General features: G+C 53.2%; 3 protein-coding genes across 3 annotated transcripts in view; 2 read left to right on the forward strand and 1 right to left on the reverse strand.

Moving 5' to 3' along the window:
* The window catches only part of agap2 (ArfGAP with GTPase domain, ankyrin repeat and PH domain 2), a 23,834-nt gene extending 12,935 nt beyond the window's left edge, over positions 1-10,899 (forward strand). Inside the window, exons 7-18 of the mRNA XM_056585244.1 lie at positions 404-522; positions 2,888-3,046; positions 3,196-3,270; positions 3,820-3,924; positions 4,117-4,315; positions 4,858-4,983; positions 5,196-5,330; positions 6,073-6,224; positions 6,409-6,499; positions 6,845-7,067; positions 8,263-8,548; positions 9,464-10,899. Coding sequence (XP_056441219.1) covers positions 404-522; positions 2,888-3,046; positions 3,196-3,270; positions 3,820-3,924; positions 4,117-4,315; positions 4,858-4,983; positions 5,196-5,330; positions 6,073-6,224; positions 6,409-6,499; positions 6,845-7,067; positions 8,263-8,548; positions 9,464-9,667 — 1,874 coding nt within the window. The 3' untranslated portion in view covers positions 9,668-10,899. The remainder of the gene's footprint in view (positions 1-403; positions 523-2,887; positions 3,047-3,195; positions 3,271-3,819; positions 3,925-4,116; positions 4,316-4,857; positions 4,984-5,195; positions 5,331-6,072; positions 6,225-6,408; positions 6,500-6,844; positions 7,068-8,262; positions 8,549-9,463) is intronic.
* Positions 10,900-10,959: 60 nt separating this feature from the next.
* On the forward strand, positions 10,960-18,498 carry LOC130391963 (zinc finger and BTB domain-containing protein 39). Its single transcript, XM_056602342.1, has 4 exons — positions 10,960-11,038; positions 11,556-12,743; positions 14,877-15,236; positions 15,591-18,498. The coding sequence occupies exons 2-4, from the start codon at positions 11,589-11,591 to the stop codon at positions 16,572-16,574; spliced, it is 2,499 nt and encodes an 832-aa protein (XP_056458317.1). The 5' UTR covers positions 10,960-11,038; positions 11,556-11,588; the 3' UTR covers positions 16,575-18,498.
* On the reverse strand, positions 17,494-20,301 carry gpr182 (G protein-coupled receptor 182). The gene is made up of 2 exons (XM_056585389.1): positions 20,048-20,301; positions 17,494-19,718 (listed from the first exon to the last, which is right to left on the reverse strand). Exon 2 carries the CDS (start codon positions 19,713-19,715, stop codon positions 18,633-18,635), a length of 1,083 nt encoding a protein of 360 aa, XP_056441364.1. The 5' UTR covers positions 19,716-19,718; positions 20,048-20,301; the 3' UTR covers positions 17,494-18,632.
* Positions 20,302-20,547: the final 246 nt, after the last annotated feature.

A 20,547-nucleotide genomic window follows, 5' to 3' on the forward strand; every position in this document is an offset into this window, starting at 1 on the left:
AAGGGTTCGTAGGGCTCTCGTCTGGGTGTAATCTTACCTCATTTCAAACCACATCACGCTGTTGTTTCCTTTGTACCAAAGGATATGTGTGAACTGTCAAAGTCATACAAGCCTTTCTGAAGTCTAAGCTTAACACACTCGCTGGTCAATTATCAACAACGTCATTAGATCATAGTGTGACATGAACCGCATGTCAATACATAGATCTGTTTACTCTGCCTTGTTTAAAATACAATTTTTTGTATTTTATCATGCATCATATATATTCCCCTTCTAAAGTAAAGAACGAATTGGACCGGCATTGGTTTCGCCGTCATTAAATATATGACGCTTGCTTTCGATCTCTGAACCTGCTGGTTGCTGATGTGGACAGACTGCTCACCAGTGTCTTTCCCAACCGCAGCCGTCCAGAAGATTGTGGCCCAGAAGAAGCAAGCCGCCCTCCAGGCCTGCAAGTCCCTCCCAAACTCCCCCAGCCACTCCGGGGGCTCCACACCGGGCTCCGCCTCCTTCCCCGGCCAGGTAGTCCATCGTCCACCGTCACTACGCCTATCTAAAGCAGACCTCACCGTTTGGTTGGGTGACCTCGTTGAAATGCAGCGCCCCTCCTGAGGCTGTGGCCCTACGGGCTCCCTTCTGGAAACACTCCAACTGTAAAGAGAGAGCAGCGCCGTGACCTTTGAGTGAGTGAGTGTGTGTGTGGGCCTGCTGGGGGAAAGCAATGCCAGGCTGGGACAGAAGGACCGGAGACCGGGTGAAGTAGGAGGTAGGTAAGGTATTAGCAAGGTGAATGCAAAGGGCATGAGGCTAATTACTTTTTGCAGTGAACCCCAAACTTATCATAACCAACACCATCTTCAAGCTACAGGTAAGTAGATCTTGTGCATCCTGGCTCTACAATACAATACAATATAAACAACTTTATCAATCCCACTAGGGGCAATTTGTTTGAGCAGCTAGTTGTACTCACAGTAACATGTAACAAATAAAGATACACCATTATCGGATAAATAAACTTAGATAAACATTATAAGATCATATCAAAAAATAATAAAATATATATAAAAAACAACAGAGCATTTAGTGGTGGGATTGCAGAGGGGATGAACGATTTGGAATAGTGGTCAGCTTTACAAGCAGGCAAAAGATAACAACGCCCCACGCCCACAACGACGACATCGGCATATAATTGACTTCCTCCTTGATGTCTGAAGAACATCAAGGATGTTCTCATCACTGAGCCCTGAGGGGGAAAGCGTGCGGGAGCCATGGTGTGAGTGTGGCCAAGCTCAATCATGCAAGGGGAAGCTGTGCTGGAGCTGCGCTTCCCCTTGTATGATTGAGCTAAAAGCACCCACAAGAAGCCGCTACGTTGCAACCGTCTGAAAACAGAGAAAGGAGAAGTGTGTTCCACGCTCCTTGGCTGATAAATCGAGGGAGCTGGAACCTGGGTGACACAACACCATGGGACCTTGGAACCAATCAGCACCTCTGTTTTCTGAGGCGTTATCCCATCGGCCATAAGACTCAGGAACCACCAGGACTGGTTGGAGGACGACTCAGACACCCTCCCCCGGCTAGCCACTGCACACAGGCCCCAGACACCCTCCACCAGCTGCTCACTGCACAGAGCCAACCGCGCCATAGTCAGGTGGAAAAAAGGTGATAAAAGTGGAAGGCGTGATAAAGATAAAGCCAGCGCCAGCTGCAGGGACCGGGGACACAGGATGAGGGTGTTCCCATGTGACATCACCGTGGTGACCTGGAGGAGGCTGCTGCTTACTGCCAACCTAGCAGCAGCCAGGAGGCATACAGCATGGTTGCCATCGCTACCTACACCACAACCACACACACATGACCCACCTGCAACAGAGCTTCTGGGTCTAGGATCAAACTGTTCAGCCAACAAAGATCTCACCCTTAAAGGGCTGGTCGTCGTCAGGGGGGTTTGTGGGACAACCGTAGATGCAGAGTGTGTGTGTGTGTGTGTGTGTGTGTGTGTGTGTGTGTGTGTGTGTGTGTGTGTGTGTGTGTGTGTGTGTGTGTGTGTGTGTGTGTGTGTGTGTGTGTGTGTGAGAGAGAGTTGTTTGTGTTATTTGATGACTTCTTTGATGTTACATTAAATCAACTCATGGAAGTAAATGATATAATGTGGAACGAAGGAGAGGGTTGGTTTCATTGAGCTCACCATTATTAGACACGGAACTGGATGTTGCTACTTGTTCCTGTTGATCTACTGTTTCCTGATTACGGCAGGAAGTCATTGCAGTCAAATATATGCTGCAGAAATATCATAATCTACCAGCGACAGCATATTGTGAGAGATGAGCTGAGCTTACCTTAAAAGATCATGAGGTTTGCTTGGGGTCTCAACGGGGCTCATGTTAATGCTTGGTATTCATGTTAGTGTGGCCTTTCCCTTACCTCCATGTCCCCTTCATGTTCATCCTCATCCTAGCCATATGCTTACTGTTGAATTTACACAATCCATCAATGTTAATTTTTTACATTTTATTGATTTTATGTCATGACTTTTTTCTTGGATTTCCGTCCCTACTTTCCTTTCTTTCTATCCAATCCCTGTCTCTCTTCTGTCCCTCTCTCTCCGTGGTCGCTCTCTCTTCTCTCTCCCTCTCCTCTCTCCTATCCCCTCGCTCTTTGGTCTCGTCCAGATCCCTGTCCTCTCTCCTCGTCTCTCTCTCCTCTATCTCCGTGTCCTCTTCCTCTCCTCCTCTCTCCGTGTCTCTCTCTCTCTCCTCATCTCTCTCTCTCTCTCTCATCTCTCTCCTCTCTCTCCCTCCTTCATCTCTCTCTCTCCGCCACTCTCTCTCTCTCTCTCTTTCTCTTCCATCCACGCCATCCATTCCTCTCACCCTGACCGTCCCAGGTCGTTAACGGCCAGGGAGGTGAGGCCTACCCCTCCTCCCTCCCCTCCACCCCCGTGGTCAGTCATAGGGGGCTGGGGGTGGGGGGGGAGGGGACGGGAGGCAGCGCCACCCCTCGCTCCCAGAAGAACACCCCTCACCGCCGGCCCTCGCTGTTCAAGGTCAGTGCCCCCCCATCTCCATGTCATCTGTCTCCATGCATCCCACCCCCCCCACCCCCCCCCCACCCCGGTGGCCGCGGTCTTATTCGGACATCACAGTAGCAGCATCCCTCTGACAGATCCACTCCTGTTTTCTTCCTATTGCTCAGAATCGCGACGCAGACAAAAAGGGGACGGATCCTAAAGGCGACTTGGGGAGCGGCCGAGCCATCTCACTCAAGCAGGTTGGTGTGTAATGGGGCAGGCTCAGTAGGAGCAGGCTCAGCAGGAGCAGGCTCAGTAGGAGCAGGCTCAACAGGAGCAGGCTCAACAGGAGCAGGCTGAACAGGAGCAGGCTCAACAGGAGCAGGCTCAACAGGAGCAGGCTCAACAGGAGCAGGCTCAGCAGGACCAGGCTCAGTAGGAGCAGGCTCAGTAGGAGCAGGCTCAGTAGGAGCAGGCTCAACAGGAGCAGGCTGAACAGGAGCAGGCTGAACAGGAGCAGGCTCAACACAAGCAGGCTCAGAAGGAGCAGGCTCAACAGGAGCAGGCTCAGTAGGAGCAGGCTCAGCAGGAGCAGGCTCAATAGGAGCAGGCTCAACAGGAGCAGACTGCACTCACCTATTCATATCATCTTACATAAGGCAGACATATCTTATTGTTTCATCCGGCTCAACCTTTCTAAGGGGGTTCTATTCAGTGTTCCTTTGCTGTGGGTGATGGTCGCTGGGCTCAGAGCGTGTCAGCGGTGACCCTTACCGTCTCTGAGCTGCTCCCTTCTGGTTCCTCCTCAGAGCATCCTCTGGAAGCGCAGCGGCAGCTCTCTGAATAAAGAGTGGAAGAAGAAGTACGTCACGCTGTCCAACAACGGCATGCTGTCCTACCACTCCAGCTCCAGTGTAAGGCACCCTACCGACCCTACCGACCCCACCGGTCTACACGGCCGGTGGGCACAGCAGCAGCCAGGGCGGTCCACCGACCTTTCGTTCCCATGTGTTGTGAAGTCTCAGAGGAGGAGGGGCCTACAGAGGGGATCCTGCCTCCCGCTGACCTCCGCCCTGGAAGGTGATGAGGAATGCTTGTCGTTTCAGGACTACATGCAGAACGTCCACGGGAAGGAGATCGACCTGCTGCGCGTCACCGTCAAGGTTCCTGGGAAGCGCCCCCCGAGGGCCGTGGCCCCGGCGGGCCCCTGCGCTGGGCCCGCCCTGGCCCCCGCCGCCGGGGTGAACGGGGTCCCGAAGGGGGGGCCCTCTTCCTCCACCGAGGGGCCCGCCAGCAGCCTCAGTGGTGAGCAGAACCTGGACGAGCTGATCTCTGTGTCGCCCTGTCTTCAGTGAAGCCATGTGGAACTCATCCTACTCGCCATTAGGGCACGTGAAAGGAACCCTGACTGGATGTCTTCACACGCTACACTGTTGTAAACACCTAATGGCACTCCATTTTTTTGTCTAATTTGAAATCTTTTCATTTAAATACATTGTAAATTCATTTATTTTAGGTGTTTTGTGTTTCCCTAATATGTGACAGTTTGTCAATCAAAATATTTAAGTTTGTTTATCTTCATTTGTTATTATTGAGACCAGTCTGGCTCCATCATATATGTGGCTATATGTGTGTGTATCTATGTCAATCATGGCCCCCATTGCACGCGTTCCTTCTCAGGATTTCTTCCTTGCTAATTAAGGGAGCTTTTTCTTGACCTTAGGGGGCTACGGTCAGGTTGGTGTCATCTATGTATGGCCTGTTGAGACCTTTGAGACTGTACCGGTGATTAAGGGCTGTACAAATACAATTTAATTGAATATTCTCTTTTGCTTTGTGCTCTCCAGGTCCTCAGCTGTGTCCCTCCACGCTGACGGTTGCTGACGACAGGGCGGGCGTTCTGTCGCCGCTAGGGGGCGACAAAGGGCTCCAGCGCTGCTCGTCCTCACTCTCTACCAAGGCCCAAAGTGTCGGTATGTTCTGTGTTCCCATTGCAAGAATCATTTATTGACAAGGTATAATGTGCATTACAAACAAAATCAGCGTGTCGCATCATGGAGTGTGCAGCAGGAGTCATGAGCATCAATCTGGGATCTAAAGCTCACAGGTTCTTTGTAATGGGGATTCATGATGTCTGAAGCAAACAACATTTGAATGAGTAACGAATGTAATGCCCAAATGCCAGATGCCCTTGAAGGAGTAGCCAATACCTTCACTGCTAAGGAGGCCAGCCAATCGTCTCCCCTGAGTGACAGGAAGAAGAACCGGAGGAAGAAGAGTATGAACCAGAAGGGAGAAGCTGTGGTGGGACAGGCTGAAGGTACGCCCACAGCGTAGGCTCCCATCTCCTCTGTGACCACAACGAGCAGATATAGTACTGATGCTACTTAGCGCATCACTATCAACTATTCATATTTGTTTAAAGAAAACTAGGAACCAAGAGCCCAACATATGAAACCATACAATACACAATAAACTTGTGTCTAGCTTTCTCCTCTTTTATTTCCAGTCTTTGAATGTACCAGCAGCTGTCGCGCTGCCCGGTCTCTGTGTTTCACACACTGTTTCTGCTTCGCTAGAGCTTTGCCACTGCTGACGCTGTTTTACAACACTTGTGTCTTTCTCTTTCTCCTTTTGTCCCGGCTTACCACTCACTCTGCAGCAAAACGCAAAATGTGGAAATTAAAGAGCTTTGGTAGCTTGAGAAACATAAATAAGACAGGTAACACCAGCTGATGCAGGCTTCTTTACATATCTCTGCATGTGTCAAGCATCTTCATCGTCTAGTCTGTTTGGTTGACTCAACATGGGTCTATCTTCAAGTCGTCGCTCCCCTTCTCCATTGAGATACCTCTGGGTTTCCCTGCAGCCCCTCGTGTCCTACCCATCCAGCCCTCACGTGTTCTGTGTTCTGGTTCCCTGGTCGGGACCCTAACCCTATCCCGTGACCCTGACCCTCACCCATTAAGACCCTCCTCCATCTCACATGATCCTAATCTGCTCCTCCCAGTCAAGAAAGGAAAACCATTGGTGTTGTCTTCCCCGTGCTTTGGGCGCTTTAGAGGAGGAGAACGCAGACTTCATCGTGGTGTCCTTCACGGGGCAGACCTGGCACTTTGAGGCCCAGAGCCTGGAGGAGAGGGACGCCTGGGTGGCGGGCATCGAGAGCCAGATCCTGGCCAGCCTGCAGGCCTGTGAGAGCGGCCGCAACAAGGTAGCCCCCCCCCCCCCCCCCCCCCCCCCCCCCGCCCTTGAGAGGACAGTCTGCACGGTCCTCCCTGTGTGAGACCCTATTGGGCCGGATGTACTTCTTCCAATAAATGTGTGTGTGTGTGTGTGTGTGTGTGTGTGTGCGTGTGTGTGTGTGTGTGTGTGTGCGTGTGTGTGTGTGTGCGTAGGCCCGGAGGAGCAGTCGGAGTGAGGCAGTGGCCTTACAAGCGATCCGTAACACCAAGGGCAACGGCCTGTGTGTGGACTGCGGAGCGCAGAGTGAGTCCGTCTCATCCCTTCATCCCCTAAACTCTTCCTATGTAGGATTAATTCAATATCAAGAGCTAGGCACCAGCTAACACATATCGAAACCAGAGAAAAACACAACCGGCCATCTATCGAGACGGATCGATAATCCGGGCTCAAATTAAATCATTTTAAGGAGGCTGGCTGTGGACGCTAGCGATGGTCAACGGTACATACTGCTAGGAAGGCTCTGCTTAGTCAGGGAAACGCTTGCTTTAGAACTTTATTTCCATCACAAACAATGACCGCAGCCCGTTCCTTAGACACCTAGCTTCCTCCTCCCCCTGACTCCCTCCTCCTCCTCCTGACTCCCTCCAGACCCCACCTGGGCCAGCCTGAACCTGGGAGCCCTGATCTGCATCGAGTGCTCCGGGATCCACCGCAACCTGGGCACCCACCTCTCCAGGGTGCGCTCCCTGGACCTGGACGACTGGCCCGGAGAGCTCACCCAGGTGTTGGCCGCCATCGGCAACCACATGGCCAACAGCATCTGGGAGAGCTGCACCCAGGGCCGGGCCAAGCCCGCACCCCACTCCTCCCGGTCAGTAGAGGGGGCCCTCCCTCTGCCCCTCGATCTCTCCCTCTCTCCCTCTATCTCTCCCTCTCCCCCTCTATCTCTCTCTCTCTCTCTCTCTCTCTCCCTCTCTCCCTCCCTCTCTCTCTCTCTCTCTCTCTCTCTCTCTCTCTCTCTCTCTCTCTCTCTCTCTCCCTCTCTCCCTCCCTCTCTCCCTCTCCCCCTCTATCTCTCCCTCTCTCCATCTCCCCCTCTCTCCCTCCCTCTCTCCCTCTCCCCCTCTATCTCTCCCTCTCTCCCTCTCTCCCTCCCTCTCTCCCTCTCCCCCTCTATCTCTCCCTCTCTCCCTCTCTCTCTCCCTCCCTCCCTCTCTCCCTCTCCCCCTCTATCTCTCCCTCTCTCCCTCTATCTCTCCCTCTCTCCCTCCCTCTCTCTCTCTCCCCCTCTATCTCTCCCTCTCTCCCTCTCCCCCTCTATCTCTCCCTCTCTCCCTCTCTCCCTCCCTCTCTCCCTCTCCCCCCTCTATCTCTCCCTCTCTCCCTCTCACCCTCTCTCTCTCCCTCCCTCCCTCTCCCCCTCTATCTCTCCCTCTCTCCCTCCCTCTCCCCCTCTATCTCTCCCTCTCTCCCTCCCTCTCCCCCTCTATCTCTCCCTCTCTCCCTCTATCTCTCCCTCTCTCCCTCTATCTCTCCCTCTCTCCCTCTCTCCCTCCCTCTCTCCCTCTCCCCCTCTATCTCTCCCTCTCCCCCTCTATCTCTCCCTCTCTCCCTCTATCTCTCCCTCTCTCCCTCTCTCCCTCCCTCTCTCCCTCTCCCCCTCTATCTCTCCCTCTCTCCCTCTATCTCTCCCTCTCTCCCTCTCTCCCTCCCTCTCTCCCTCTCCCCCTCTATCTCTCTCTCTCCCCCTCTCACCGGTCCAGTATGGCAGTTATGTTTAAGCCTTACGCTACATCAAGGCTCTGTCTCAGTCGCGGCCTTGCAGCAGCCTTAGGTGTTGTGTAGGGATTTGTATAATTCATGCGTGTGTGAAAATGCTTGTTTGTGTGTGTGCGCATGGATGTGGTTGTGCGTGTGTTTGTGTTCATAACTCAAAGTTCATTAAGTCTAACTTGATACATAACTTGTGTGTTCATGTAAACAGACTAGTATTTGCGTTGATGTTTGTGTTGTTGTGTGTTGTGCGTTGATGTTTGACGTGTGCCTGTCGCCCCCCCGTCGTCCAGCGAGGAGAGGGAGTCCTGGATCCGGGCCAAGTACGAGCAGCGTCTGTTCGTGCCGCCGCTGGGCCCCGCGCCCGGGGAGGAGGCCGGCGCGGGGCGGGGCGCGGCGCTGCGGCTGCTGTCGGCCGTCACCGAGAGGGACCTGCCCGGGCTGCTGCTGCTGCTGGTCCACAGCACCAAGGAGCAGATCAACGCCCCCCCGGCCGGCCCCCCGCCGGCCCCCGCCTGCAGCGCGCTGCACGCGGCCTGCCAGCTGGGGGACGTCGTGATGACCCAGCTGCTCATATGGGTGAGTGGGGCCCCTCACTAAACCATCAGGGCCAGTGGGGCCCCTCACTAAACCATCAGGGCCAGTGGGGCCCCTCACTAAACCATCAGGGCCAGTGGGGCCCCTCACTGAACCATCAGGGCCAGTGGGGCCCCTCACTGAACCATCAGGGCCAGTGGGGCCCCTCACTGAACCATCAGGGCCAGTGGGGCCCCTCACTGAACCATCAGGGCCAGTGGGGCCCCTCACTAAACCATCAGGGCCAGTGGGGCCCCTCACTGAACCATCAGGGCCAGTGGGGCCCCTCACTAAACCATCAGGGCCAGTGGGGCCCCTCACTGAACCATCAGGGCCAGTGGCGTCCCATGACCTCCATAAAGGGAGACATCAGAACGTGGACCAAACCCGTCCACTCACTCCCTGGTCACTGCCACATTCTTGTTGACGATGTACAGAAAATGTTGTTTTATTGGAGCAAACATTTTAATCGTTGAGTTATTGACTGGGAGCCTATCTGATCGACGCCCTCCCTCGCTCTCTCTCTCCCTCTCCCTCCCTCCCTTCATCCCTCCGTCCCTCTCTCCCCTCCCTCTCCCTCTCTCTCCCCTCCCTCCCTCTCCCTCCCTCCCTCTCTCCCCCTCTCCCTCTCTCCCCTCCCTCTCTCTCCCTCTCTCTTTTCCTCTCCCTCTCCCTCCCTCCCTCCCTCCCTCCCTCCCTCCCTCTCTCCCTCTCTCCCCTCCCTCTCTCTCCCTCACCGTCTCTCTCTTCCTCTCCCTCCCTCCCTCCCTCTCTCCCCTCCCTCTCTCCCTCTCCGTCTCCCTCTCTCTCCCTCTCCGTCTCCCTCTCTCTGTTCCTCCCTCCCTCTCCCTCTCTCTTCCCTCTCCGTCTCCCTCTCCCTGTTCCTCCCTCTCCCCCCCTTCTCTCTCCCCCGTCCAGTATGGCAGTGATGTCGAAGCCAGGGACACCCAGGGCCGTACAGCTCTGGTCTTCGCCAGAAAGACTGGCAGCAAGGGCTGCGTGGACATCCTGCTCCAACACGGCTGCCCCAACGACGCCACGCCCACCACCACCCCCGTCCTCTCCCGCCGGTCCAGCACGGCCAGCCTGGGGCGGAGCAACTCCCGGCAGCGGCCCTCATAGCCTGGACTGACCAGGACGCCGCTCCACGGGGACACTGGCTCTGCTGAGTACGATTGGTCGAATTTAGAAACCTAACATCGCCATGGATGCTGGCCGAGTGGACTTTCCTGGAGGCCTCCAGTACACTGAGGGAGAAGTAGTATACATAACATGCTTAAATATATATATATACACACACACATATATATTCATATATATATATATATGTGTGTGTGTAGGGATATTCTCAATTTTATGTCTGAAGACTGAGCAACATATCAAACAACTGAAAAGCAATATTCATTCGATTCGTTGGTGTTCCAAATATTGCCGGACTGTATGTAGTCGTCGTTGGCCCGTTTCCGATGCATCTCAAAGTCCCTCGAAGACCAATCAGCTCCTGTATCACTTCCTCGTAAAAAAGTGGACGAAAGTATCGATGACCATGAAATATAGTCCAAGCCTATTGACCACTGGGACCTTGTTGTCATTGTTGTTGTTTTTCAAGGTTTTGTTGTGGCTGGACCAAAACTAGTTTTTTGTTTGTTTGGCTCAATCAATGACATGGAACTATATGGCATGTTGTTTGGCATGTTTTCATGTGTCAACCGGACGACAGAAACGTGGCAAACAACATAATTTACCATGGTTCAACTGATTAAAATGTGTACAATTCCACTTAGATTAGACTGCGGAATGGTATGAAAGAAATAAAAAAAATACATGTTGATATTACTCCCACAAGTTGAAAAAATGATGTTTTAATATATTGTAAATGTACCTACTACTTAATGTTTACTGTGGTGACCATACAGGCTCTGAAGAAACAAGCCCCTGTTTTGTAAATGGTTTCTTACCAGTAGTTTTAAATGTTTTTTTTTCATTTTTATTTTATAATTTCTTATTTCCAAACCAAGTCACATGCTCATAACATGGTAATACAGTGCGTCTGTTGTCGACATGCCTGTCCAGCCAGCAGACATGCTGACTATATTATTAGAAGAGCAGCATTGAGATGATCATATTCAAAAATGTGTAGCTCCCTGCCATGCATTTTTAATTAACCATATTGAGGTTACATATTCAAGGGTTCATATTTTCATTTCAGACCCTGTGTTTATTATGTGAAAACGAGCTAAAATATCTGAATAAAACGCATTTTTGTTAGTGTTTCGATTATTTTTGTGACTTCTGATAAAACTTGACCTATGTTAGGATTCTAGTGTTCATCCAGGGACGCGCTGAGACACTAGGGGGCGTGGTGATGACCAACTAGGGGGCGTGGTGATTAGCCGCTTTTTACTGTACGTCATCAACATGCGACAACCGCGGACTCATTTTAAAGGAATAAAAGGGAAGTATTTTCAGCCAAAATAAGTACTTCTTTAGAGGGTGAGTAAAACAGAATACAACATCAAAATAAGCGATGTTAGCTGTAATGAAAAAAAGCGATCATATTTCGAATCATGACAAATTATTGTTCTAATATTCACATTATTTTGAGAAAACCAGCGATCAGAGGCCATCTAACCGAGCTGCAGTTTATGTGGCAATGTGCAACAACAACCAATCTTACTCGTGCGTTATGTGTTAAAAACGTTGTATTGTAACTAAAGCACGTCCAAAAGCTTGCACTATAATGTGATTAGCACAGAGACAGGAGTAAAACATCCTGGGTCCTGTTCATGGGCAGCTGTCACCATACTAATAAGTTGTATTACCTATATACAACTTATATTTAGTGTACCGTTTATACTGCACGTAAGAATTAAGTTGCACAACTGCAAGCAGAATGTGTGTGAAGTGGGGGCATAATATGCTGTCAACAAATAATAGTGCTTGATCTTAAAAGTCCCTATCCTCATATTTCAAACTCTTATTTGACTCTCTTTGTGTTGCTCTCCTGCAGCTTGGGTTCTGCGCGGCAGGAAGTGCAGCAGGGATGCGGATCCGGCTGCAGGGCTGCGGCCACGCCGCCGGCCTGCTCTCCGAGCTCAACCGCTGCCGCCGGGCCCGGCTGTACTGCGACGTGCTTCTGACGGTGGGCGGCCGCTCCTTCGCCGCCCACCGTGCCGTGCTGGCCTGCGCCGGGTCCTACTTCCGCGGCCTCTTCGCCCGGGCGGCTCAGACGTCCGCCCTGACGCTGGAGTTTGTGTCCCCGGCCAACTTCGAGCGGGTGCTGACTTTCATCTACACGGGGGAGATCCTGACGGACCTCATCGACGTGGGGGTGCTGTACGAGCTGGCGGAGCGTCTGGGCGTGAGTGACCTGGTGAAGGCCTGCCACGCCACCTTCCCCGACATGCAGAGCTCCGCCTCCGACGGCCTGGACTCGGGTGGCCCCGCGGCGGCGGCGGCGGCGGCCTCCGGGGCGTCGGTGTGCTCGTCGGCGGCGTCCTGCTCCTCTCTGTCCTCGTCGGCGGGGCCCTCCGCCGCCCCCACCCCCGCCGCGGCCCCCTCGCCGCTGCTCCACCCCAGGACCCCTCGGGGGGGTGGCGGCGGCGGCCCCCCGGCCCCTCTCAACGCCGCCCCGCCCTCTCTGGACCTGAAGGCGGAGGACGTCCACTCCCACCTGGGCTACGGACAGCTGCCGGCGGCGGAGCCCATGGAGCCGCCTGGAGAGCCCGGGCTGTCGCCGGGGCCCCCCCAGGGCCCCGTTGACGCCCCGGCGCTCCCGGGCCACGCCCTGCTGCGGCTGAAGACCGAGGAGGCGGACGGCAGCCCCCCCCACACGGGACCCCCGGGGGGAGGGTACGAGAACGGCGAGGCGGTCGTCTCTCAGAACGCGGCCGTCTCGCTGCGGCACGACGCCGGCCCCTTCCCGGCGGAGAGCGCCCCGCCCCCCTCCCCTCGGGACCCCCCGGGGGGCCCAAGGGGAGGGGACGGGGGGCGGGCGGAGCCAGCACAGGACGGGCTGACGGAGGAGGGGGTCCGCGGGGAGGCGGCGGGGGGGGAGGAGGAGCAGTGGAGGCGGCTGGCGGACGAGATCATCGAGCTGAGCGACGACGAGACGTACATGGACGAGGACGAGGAAGAGGAGGAGGACGAAGACGACCTGGTGTTTGTGGAGAACGGCGGGGGCTCCAGCGGCGGCCAGGTAACACCGGGGAGGGGGGGGGGCTGGTGGAAAACTGAATCAAGTGCTTTGGATTGGGATGTCCCGATACCACTTTTTCCCTTACGATACCGCAGCTCTGGCTATCTGCCCATACCGATATAAGGCTGATACTTTGTTTGACTCTGAAACAAATAATAAAATAAATGGTACTACTTTGGCCAATTAGCCACCTAAAACATCTCAGTAAAGAAAAGTTGAATGGCTTTTGTGAGGGACCGGCGTGGTCGCCCCACGTATCTGGGATATGGCCAACTGGATATTGAGAGTGTTGGCAAAAATGAGGGCAATGGTCTCAGGACTAGGAAAAGTGATGTTTTATTCTCTCCAAAACATTCACAAAAAATAGAGCAATGTTCCAAAAAGAAAAGGAAATGAATGCATCAGTCAGCAAACAAAAGCTAAGATAGCATAGCCTAACCAAAACATACGTCTCTCGTACTGGCCTCACGTCAAGCCAGCACCACCTTCCGTCCCAAACACCAAATGAGGCAGCCCTTAAATAGGAAAATGACAATTGGACTAATCAAGGCCGTATGGGCCAGACCACTAGTTGGGGAACATTCTTTACCTAAAGCTACCAATCCTACATAACTGAACAGAAAGTATATTGTGTGAATACTAAATAAACATGACACTAAATAAACAATCACCAAACACATATATACCCACACCTTGTGCACAACCTATAGATATTTACATAACAGTTGTTTTTATCAACACACCCTGGGCTATTCCCTGATACCCTGATCCTAAGCTCCCTTACCATACTGCCCCCTACCGGGACGGAAGACCAATTTTACACCAGCCCAATATAATATATACGCACACAATATAATATAATAATAATATTTTCTCTAATGCGAGACAGTGAGAAGGGGGAGGATTTCACCTTCTCACAGCTTTCATCCAGTAAAAAGATTTGAACAGGGTTTAAAAAAGTCTAAATGGAGTATACAATGTAAATATCCACACCTTTAAAAATAAATAAATGAATGGTTGGAAACAAATAAAGTGAAGAGTTAAACAAATAGCTAAAGTGATGAATTCATCCCGTTTTCAAAACTACTTTATTGCCAATTATAACAGTATGCCGAGATATCCCAATGAGGATGATGATGATATCGTCATTCATCAGGGTTGATTATGTTCTGAGAAAACCGTCAGACCCCATCCAACACAGCTGCAATAACACTGCGCAAAAACCCCCAACTATTGTCACTCATATATTCCATCATAACTAAAGCTAACAGAAAGAGTGGCGCTAGGTGAACATCTCGTACGTCAATCAAAAGTTAAGTATGTAGTTGAGATTCAATACTACAAATGTTGTACAATTTTGAATTATTATTCTATTTCTTATTATTTTTCGGGCTAAGTTCCCATAAACAGTTTGGACCTTGCTCTAATGCTGCCCTTAAGTTGACATTCTTTCACGGTTTGCACGAATCGTAGTTCAGCCTTTTCCCAAATAACAGACAATTAGTCCAACAGAAAAGGGTCAAAATAAAGATGCACGCCTCTAAACTCTAAACTGTGTTTAATGGCGCTGTTGTTCTGGCTCCCTGTCTGCAGAGCTTTCTTCTAGGTTTTTCTTTTCCTAAGCAGTTGATATTCTTCTTCCTTCTGTTTTGGTGTTTGGTTCTCGTTCCCTGTAAGGGGGCAGAGAGGACAGGACGATGGGGAGGGATATGGGAGATGTTTATGGAGCAGGAAGGAGGGGCTGGGGGGAGTGTTCCTGCCCCAAGGGTCTCGCGTAGAGTGAACCCTTGTGAACAGATCCCTGGACATAACGAGGCCTACTGGGGCTTGGAGGTAGCTCCTGAAAGTAAAACATGTTTACAGCACCTCGTTGTGCAGCAGCCTACGTTGTTGTGTGCGGGGAATAGGTTCACTCAAGACTGTAAGTGCTTGGCACTTGGTTCTACGAACATCCTCAGTGTACCCACAGCGATATGCTGTTTCTCTCTCTTAGACAGATGTACTTACTGAATGTTGCTTTGGATAACAGCGTCTGCTAAACGCCCTAACGTTAGTTTAACCTCTCGTTCTTACGGTGTTGCTCTGGATAACAGCGTCTGCTAACGGTAGTGTAACCTCTCCTTGGCGCCCCAGGCCCCGGGGAGCACCGTGTCGTGCCGGGCCTGCGGCGTGGCCGTGCCGGCCGACCCGGCCGCCGTGCACACCCACGCCGAGACCCACCTGACGGAGGCGGGGCTCTGCCGGGCGTGCGGGGCCTCGTTCCCCGACCGGCCGGCGGGCGTGGCCCACGCCCTGGCCCACGTGGGCGTGGCCTTGTACTCCTGTGACATGTGCCAGCTGCAGTTCTGCAGCCAGAGCAAGCTGCTGCGGCACCGGCGGCAGGCGGCGGCGGGCTACACGCTGCCCCCCGCCGCGCTCTCCGGCGCCCCCCAGGGCCAGGAGGTGGAGCTGCAGTGTGCCGTGTGCAGCCGGGTGCTGGAGCACGACTTCCAGGTCAGTACATCAGGACCGGGGGCCTCCTCTAGCCACGGGTCTCTTATACTAACTATTGGAATCATTCAAGAGCAACTGCAATCATTATTTATATATATAGATAGGCCTATATACTTTTTAAAGGAAATATTACACAACTTCACCATATTGTGTCCCCACGTTGTGTGACCACGTTGTGTGACCACGTTGTGTCCCCACGTTGTGTCACCACGTTGTGTGACCACGTTGTGTGACCACGTTGTGTCCCCATGTTGTGTCACCACGTTGTGTGACCACGTTGTGTCCCCACGTTGTGTGACCACGTTGTGTGACCACGTTGTGTGACCACGTTGTGTGACCACGTTGTGTCCCCAGGCGGTCCGGGAGCACCTGCTGAGCCACGTGTGTGTCCAGAGCCTGAGCTGCGGCGTGTGCCACCAGCCCCAGCTCTACCTGTGCTCCCTGCTGTGGCACACCCTCACCCACCTCGCCCTGCCCGTCTACACCTGCCCCCACTGCGCCCACAGCTTCCTGGAGCGCCCCCTGCTGGACAGACACATGGCCACACACGCCGATGAGGCCGCCGCCAAGGAGCGGGAGCGGAGCGCGCTGCGGGCCTTCAGGGGCGTGTCGTCGGGGGGCCTGGAGGGCGGCGGGGGGCTGGAGGGCGGCGGGGAGGAGCTGCAGTGCTTCCTGTGTCCCCAGAGGTTCCGCTCGTCCTCGGCCTTCCAGTACCACCTCGGCCTGCACACGGGGGGGCCGGGGGCGCTGGGGCCGGGGGGGGCCGGGGGGGAGGGGTGGCTGGGTCCGGGGGGGCCGGGGAAGCGGCGAGCGGAGCAGCCCCTGGAGTTCCTCTCGTCCCCCTACCCTTCGTCCTCCTCCCAGCGGGAGGCGGGGGGGGGCCTGGTGAAGATGAGCTGCCTGGGGCTGGGCCCGGGGATGGGCTTCGGCCGGCTGCCCGGCGGGGGCTCTGAGCTGGGGGGCTCCGAGCTGGCGGCCGGCGGTGGCCTCCGGAACACCAAGTGGTACCGCTGCCGCTACTGCGGCAAGCGCTTCGCCCACTCGGGGGAGTTCACCTACCACCTGCGCATCCACACCGGGGAGAAGCCCTACCAGTGCAAGGTGTGCCTGCGCTTCTTCCGCGGGCGCTCCACCATGATCTGCCACCTGAAGACGCACGCCGGGGCGCTCATGTACCGCTGCACCGTGTGCGGCCTCTACTTCTCCACGCTGAAGCTGGTGTCCTCCCACATGGAGCTGCACAAGGGCCACCTGCCGGCCGACTTCAACATCGAGCAGACCTTCATGTACAACGACCACTCCAAGGAGCCGCTGCTGCTGCCCCCCGGGGACCCCTGACCCCTCCTGGGCCCCAGGGGGACCCCTGACCCCCCCCGGGACAACTGACCCCCCGGGACCCCAGGGGGACAACTGACCCCCGGGGGTCAGGGCTCGGGTGGTGTCTGGCGTGCCTAGGTCCTACACTGGGGGTCAGCTGGCTCTCGTTCTATTGTCTGACGCTCAGCGGTTGTGGTGCCGAGGACCACAGGAACAACCCGCCCAGCACTCGCGCTCCACCAGGGTCGGGACTCCCGGCAAAGCGTCTCCCAGTCCAGTCCCAGAGTGCAGCCGTCGGTCCCTCTCTCACAGCTGGGCTACATGTTGGCTCGCTGCTCTGAGCCCACACTATAGCTCAGGAAAGCTGTTTTTAATGATCCGTGGTCACCAGATTTCCCGCCCAATCCGTCAACACTGCATATGGGGCTATTCGGTATTCAGTGGGTGTGTGTGTGCGTGTGTGACATCCCGAAGACTCTGATCAGCGTTCAGATTTAGTCGATTCCTCCGAGTCCGCTAGATGGCAGTGTTTCTAGTGGTTTGATGTGTGGTTGGACGTCTCCAGACTGTTTCACAGCTCTGATGCCTTTAGGAGACCCGCCATGACCGTCTGATAAACGTAGCACCATAATGTAGCATACCAAATGTATATCTGAATGTGTGTAGTCCTTGTAGCGTGTGGCGTCTTTCAACAGTTTTTCTATGTTTCCAACACACCAGGTTTTGAGTTTACAGCATCACTTGCCACTGTAGATGTATTGAGGCCTTATTAGTTCAAATCGACCCACTCCGTCTTGAAATGTTGGGTTTTGCTACTCCAGCTAAATTAAAATCCTAAATGTACATACTATCTGAAATTATATATTTTTGTTCTAGTCTTATCAGATACCATCATAATGTTGCACTTTTATCCAATGAGTTAATATTTAGTGTTCTACATGCTATCTTGGTACATTGGTGCTGTAGAAACCATGATGCTCACTGGCATCTTATCATGCCGGACATAGAAAGTGATTTTGTGACATTTGATACCTTAAGGTTTATTAAACGGAATCGGTACTGGCTGTGAAAAGGTTGAATTGTACAAACTTTCTACGAGGTTCCATGTGTATAGTTAATGTCTGTTACCATGTATATCTGTATGAGATCCTAACTATTTATTCTATTTATGTTTTTTTTAATCATTTTATAAAGTAACAACTTTGAGCCGTCTTTGTTTGTTTTATTAGTAAATAAAATCATTGTTCCTGTTTTTTTCCATTTTGATGTGTATTTGGTGTTGTTCTGCCTCATCATCACACTTCCAGTGATGAATGGGCACATTCTGGGTTTTATCAGCGCGGGTGTGACCTTGGCCCAGGGCCCTTCCTGCTATTGTGCTGTCGTCGGCGCGCTAGCGGCCTCCTTCCTCTGATTGCTCCGACAGCACCAGGGTTCAGACAGAGGAGCTGGAACATCCTCCTTTATGCATCCCCCGCCGCAAAAAATAATTCTGGGATTTCGTGATAAAATGATATTTTTTCCTCAATACTTTGGGTCGAGTAAATAAAATGTTTTTTATTAGTAAGAAATTGTGAGAATAAACAACCATGTTAGAGCATTATTCAGAAACAGATGAGTGACCATAAATGCATAACAAGTCTGGAATCAGGACGTAAAGCTTCCAACGACCACACCTTAATGAGGGTCTACCTAAACCTGCCACCCAGCTGCTCCTCATTGATTCAGTTATTCTTCATATTTACTGCCTGTACGACATGAACTGGTATTGCATTTCCAAAGAGTCCGTCCTGCTCGTCCGGGGGGCTGCCTTTGTCTTGGTATTGTCCATTTACTAAAGAGTTTTTGTGGGACTCAAAAGCATGAAGGAATTAAAAATGTCCTTACATTTCTTTATTTGCGAGCATGTTATTTAAAGTCAAGCGGGTTATATATTTAGTTTAGGTGAGCCTATTTTTCAAAGATTATATCATTAAGTTCTTCCATTGAAGTTTTGTAAAGCGTCAAGAGGCCTTGGGTCTCACATGAACTCTGCTGACACTAGGATGGAGCTGGAGGCTCGCCTCTTGAGATCACTCCTTACGATCCGACTTCAGAGTGGCTGGTGCTGCTGTTGCTGATCCGACGCGGTTTGCTCTGACCCCTTCCCCCGCCCTTGCCCCCAGAGTCTGCTTGTTCCCCCAGCTCTGTAAGCCCTTCTCTCGGTATGTAGCTCACCACCGCGTTGACGAGGTTGTTGCGGAAGCTCTTGCTGAGGAAGTTGTATAGGATGGGGTTGGCCACGCAGTGGAACAGAGACAGGCACTGCACCACGCTGTAGCAGAAGTACAGTAAATCCACCGTGTTGCACTCAAAGAGCCCAGGGTTTAAATCGTCTATGATGATCAGCACCATCACCAGGTGGTAGGGCAGCCAGCAGACGATGAAGACGAGCGAGTACACGTGGACCAGCCACGCGTCCCGTCTCCCCTGCACGTCGGGCGCGCTGCGCACCGCCCGGGCGATCAGCACGTTGCAGCCGACGATGATGGTGGCGGGCAGGGCGAACTGGAAGACCAGGCCCAGAAAAGCCACCGAGACAAACCACTCCACGTAGCTGAACTGAGGCATCATGAAGCAGCCCGGCTCGTCCCACTCCAGCAGGTCCATGTGCACGTTCTCCAGCAGGGCCAGGAACAGGCAGAGCAGCCAGGTCCCGCAGCAAAGGAGCCAGCGGCGACGGCCCAGCGCGGGGAAGAGGGCCGGGGCCGAGGGCCGCACCAGGGACCGGTAGCGCTCCAGGGTCATGAAGGCCAGGAAGAAGGAGCTGCCGTAGAAGTTAATCACATAGACGAGGTTAGTGACCTTGCAGAGGAAGCGGCCCCACAGCCACACCTTGTCCAGTGTGACCTCCATCATGTAGAAGGGCAGCACGGCCACGAGGCTCAGGTCCGACAGGCTGACGTTGATGACGCAGAAGAGCACGCCGCTGGCCGCGCGCCGCCGCCGCCAGTTGACCCACACCACCAGCAGGTTCTCCAGGAGGCCCACCATGAAGATGAGGAGGTAGAGGAGGAAGAGGATGATTTGCCGCGTGTCCGTGGCTAATTCGATGGTGCAGACGAGGAACCAGGGGGTGCCGTTGACGAACAGCTCCGAGTGGTTGGTGTGGTCGGCGCTCATGGTCTGAAAGCAGAGCAGGTTTCAGAGGGGACGATACATTTAGGTCTGCTTTCGGTGGGGACGGGATGAGGGTTTCATATGTTAACCGAGGTGTCGCAGTAGAAGCAGGAGGCGCAGGGGATGAATAAGAATGTTCCAAAAGCTTTTTTGGGAGGGGTAAGTCAATACCTTGTTAAACATTTAACAAACATGAATACCATGCCGTGTGCAAAGTAAGGGCACATTTGAAGCTATACATCCATTTACAATTAAAAATGTAATTGCATAATCCAGATATATCAGGTTTAATAAATTGGGATGATGAACAAAGTTCCATAATTGAAAGCTCTCACCTTGGTCGGGGAAGGAGGTCCTCGTGGGCCTCAAGTCTGCTGGAGAGTTTACAGCGGTCTGCTAGGAACCCAAATACGAATGCACAACTTGTGTGGTTTAGGAATATCTTGGCATTAGATGGAGCCTCATCCCACCCACTGGCCATTTACACACCAGCAGAGGATCTCACACACGCAGGCTGTGACAGGACATCCTGAGTGAGGAGCAGGAAAGCACACGCGTTGAGAGGCCCTAGAGGTCATCACACCGAATGTATCGATTACAGAGCGGGGAAATGTTTTGTGCTGCAGCTGAGGTGGTCGAAGTGGGGCACGTCGATGTGCTGATGGGGAGGGGGGTGCGTCAAGTGGTTGGAGGTCAAGGGACTCAGCCAAGGAAGCAGACTTTTGAGACGCACACACACACACACACTCACATGCCAAACCAGTAGCCCACCCACCATCGTTTGGATCAATAGGTTGTTTCCAATGCTCCGACTGCTTCCCTCCTCATGCAAATG

This window comes from Gadus chalcogrammus, chromosome 1 (genome assembly GCF_026213295.1).
Source record: "Gadus chalcogrammus isolate NIFS_2021 chromosome 1, NIFS_Gcha_1.0, whole genome shotgun sequence".
Taxonomy (NCBI): domain Eukaryota; kingdom Metazoa; phylum Chordata; class Actinopteri; order Gadiformes; family Gadidae; genus Gadus; species Gadus chalcogrammus.

Excerpts from the sequence above, each read along its gene's own strand:
- LOC130391963 (XM_056602342.1), top strand. The coding sequence starts at position 11,589 with ATGCGGATCCGGCTGCAGGGCTGCGGCCACGCCGCCGGCCTGCTCTCC. Across the intron at positions 12,744-14,876 it reads GGGGCTCCAGCGGCGGCCAG|GCCCCGGGGAGCACCGTGTC; the intron begins GTAACACCGGGG and ends TTGGCGCCCCAG. Across the intron at positions 15,237-15,590 it reads TGCTGGAGCACGACTTCCAG|GCGGTCCGGGAGCACCTGCT; the intron begins GTCAGTACATCA and ends TTGTGTCCCCAG.
- gpr182 (XM_056585389.1), bottom strand. The coding sequence starts at position 19,715 with ATGAGCGCCGACCACACCAACCACTCGGAGCTGTTCGTCAACGGCACC.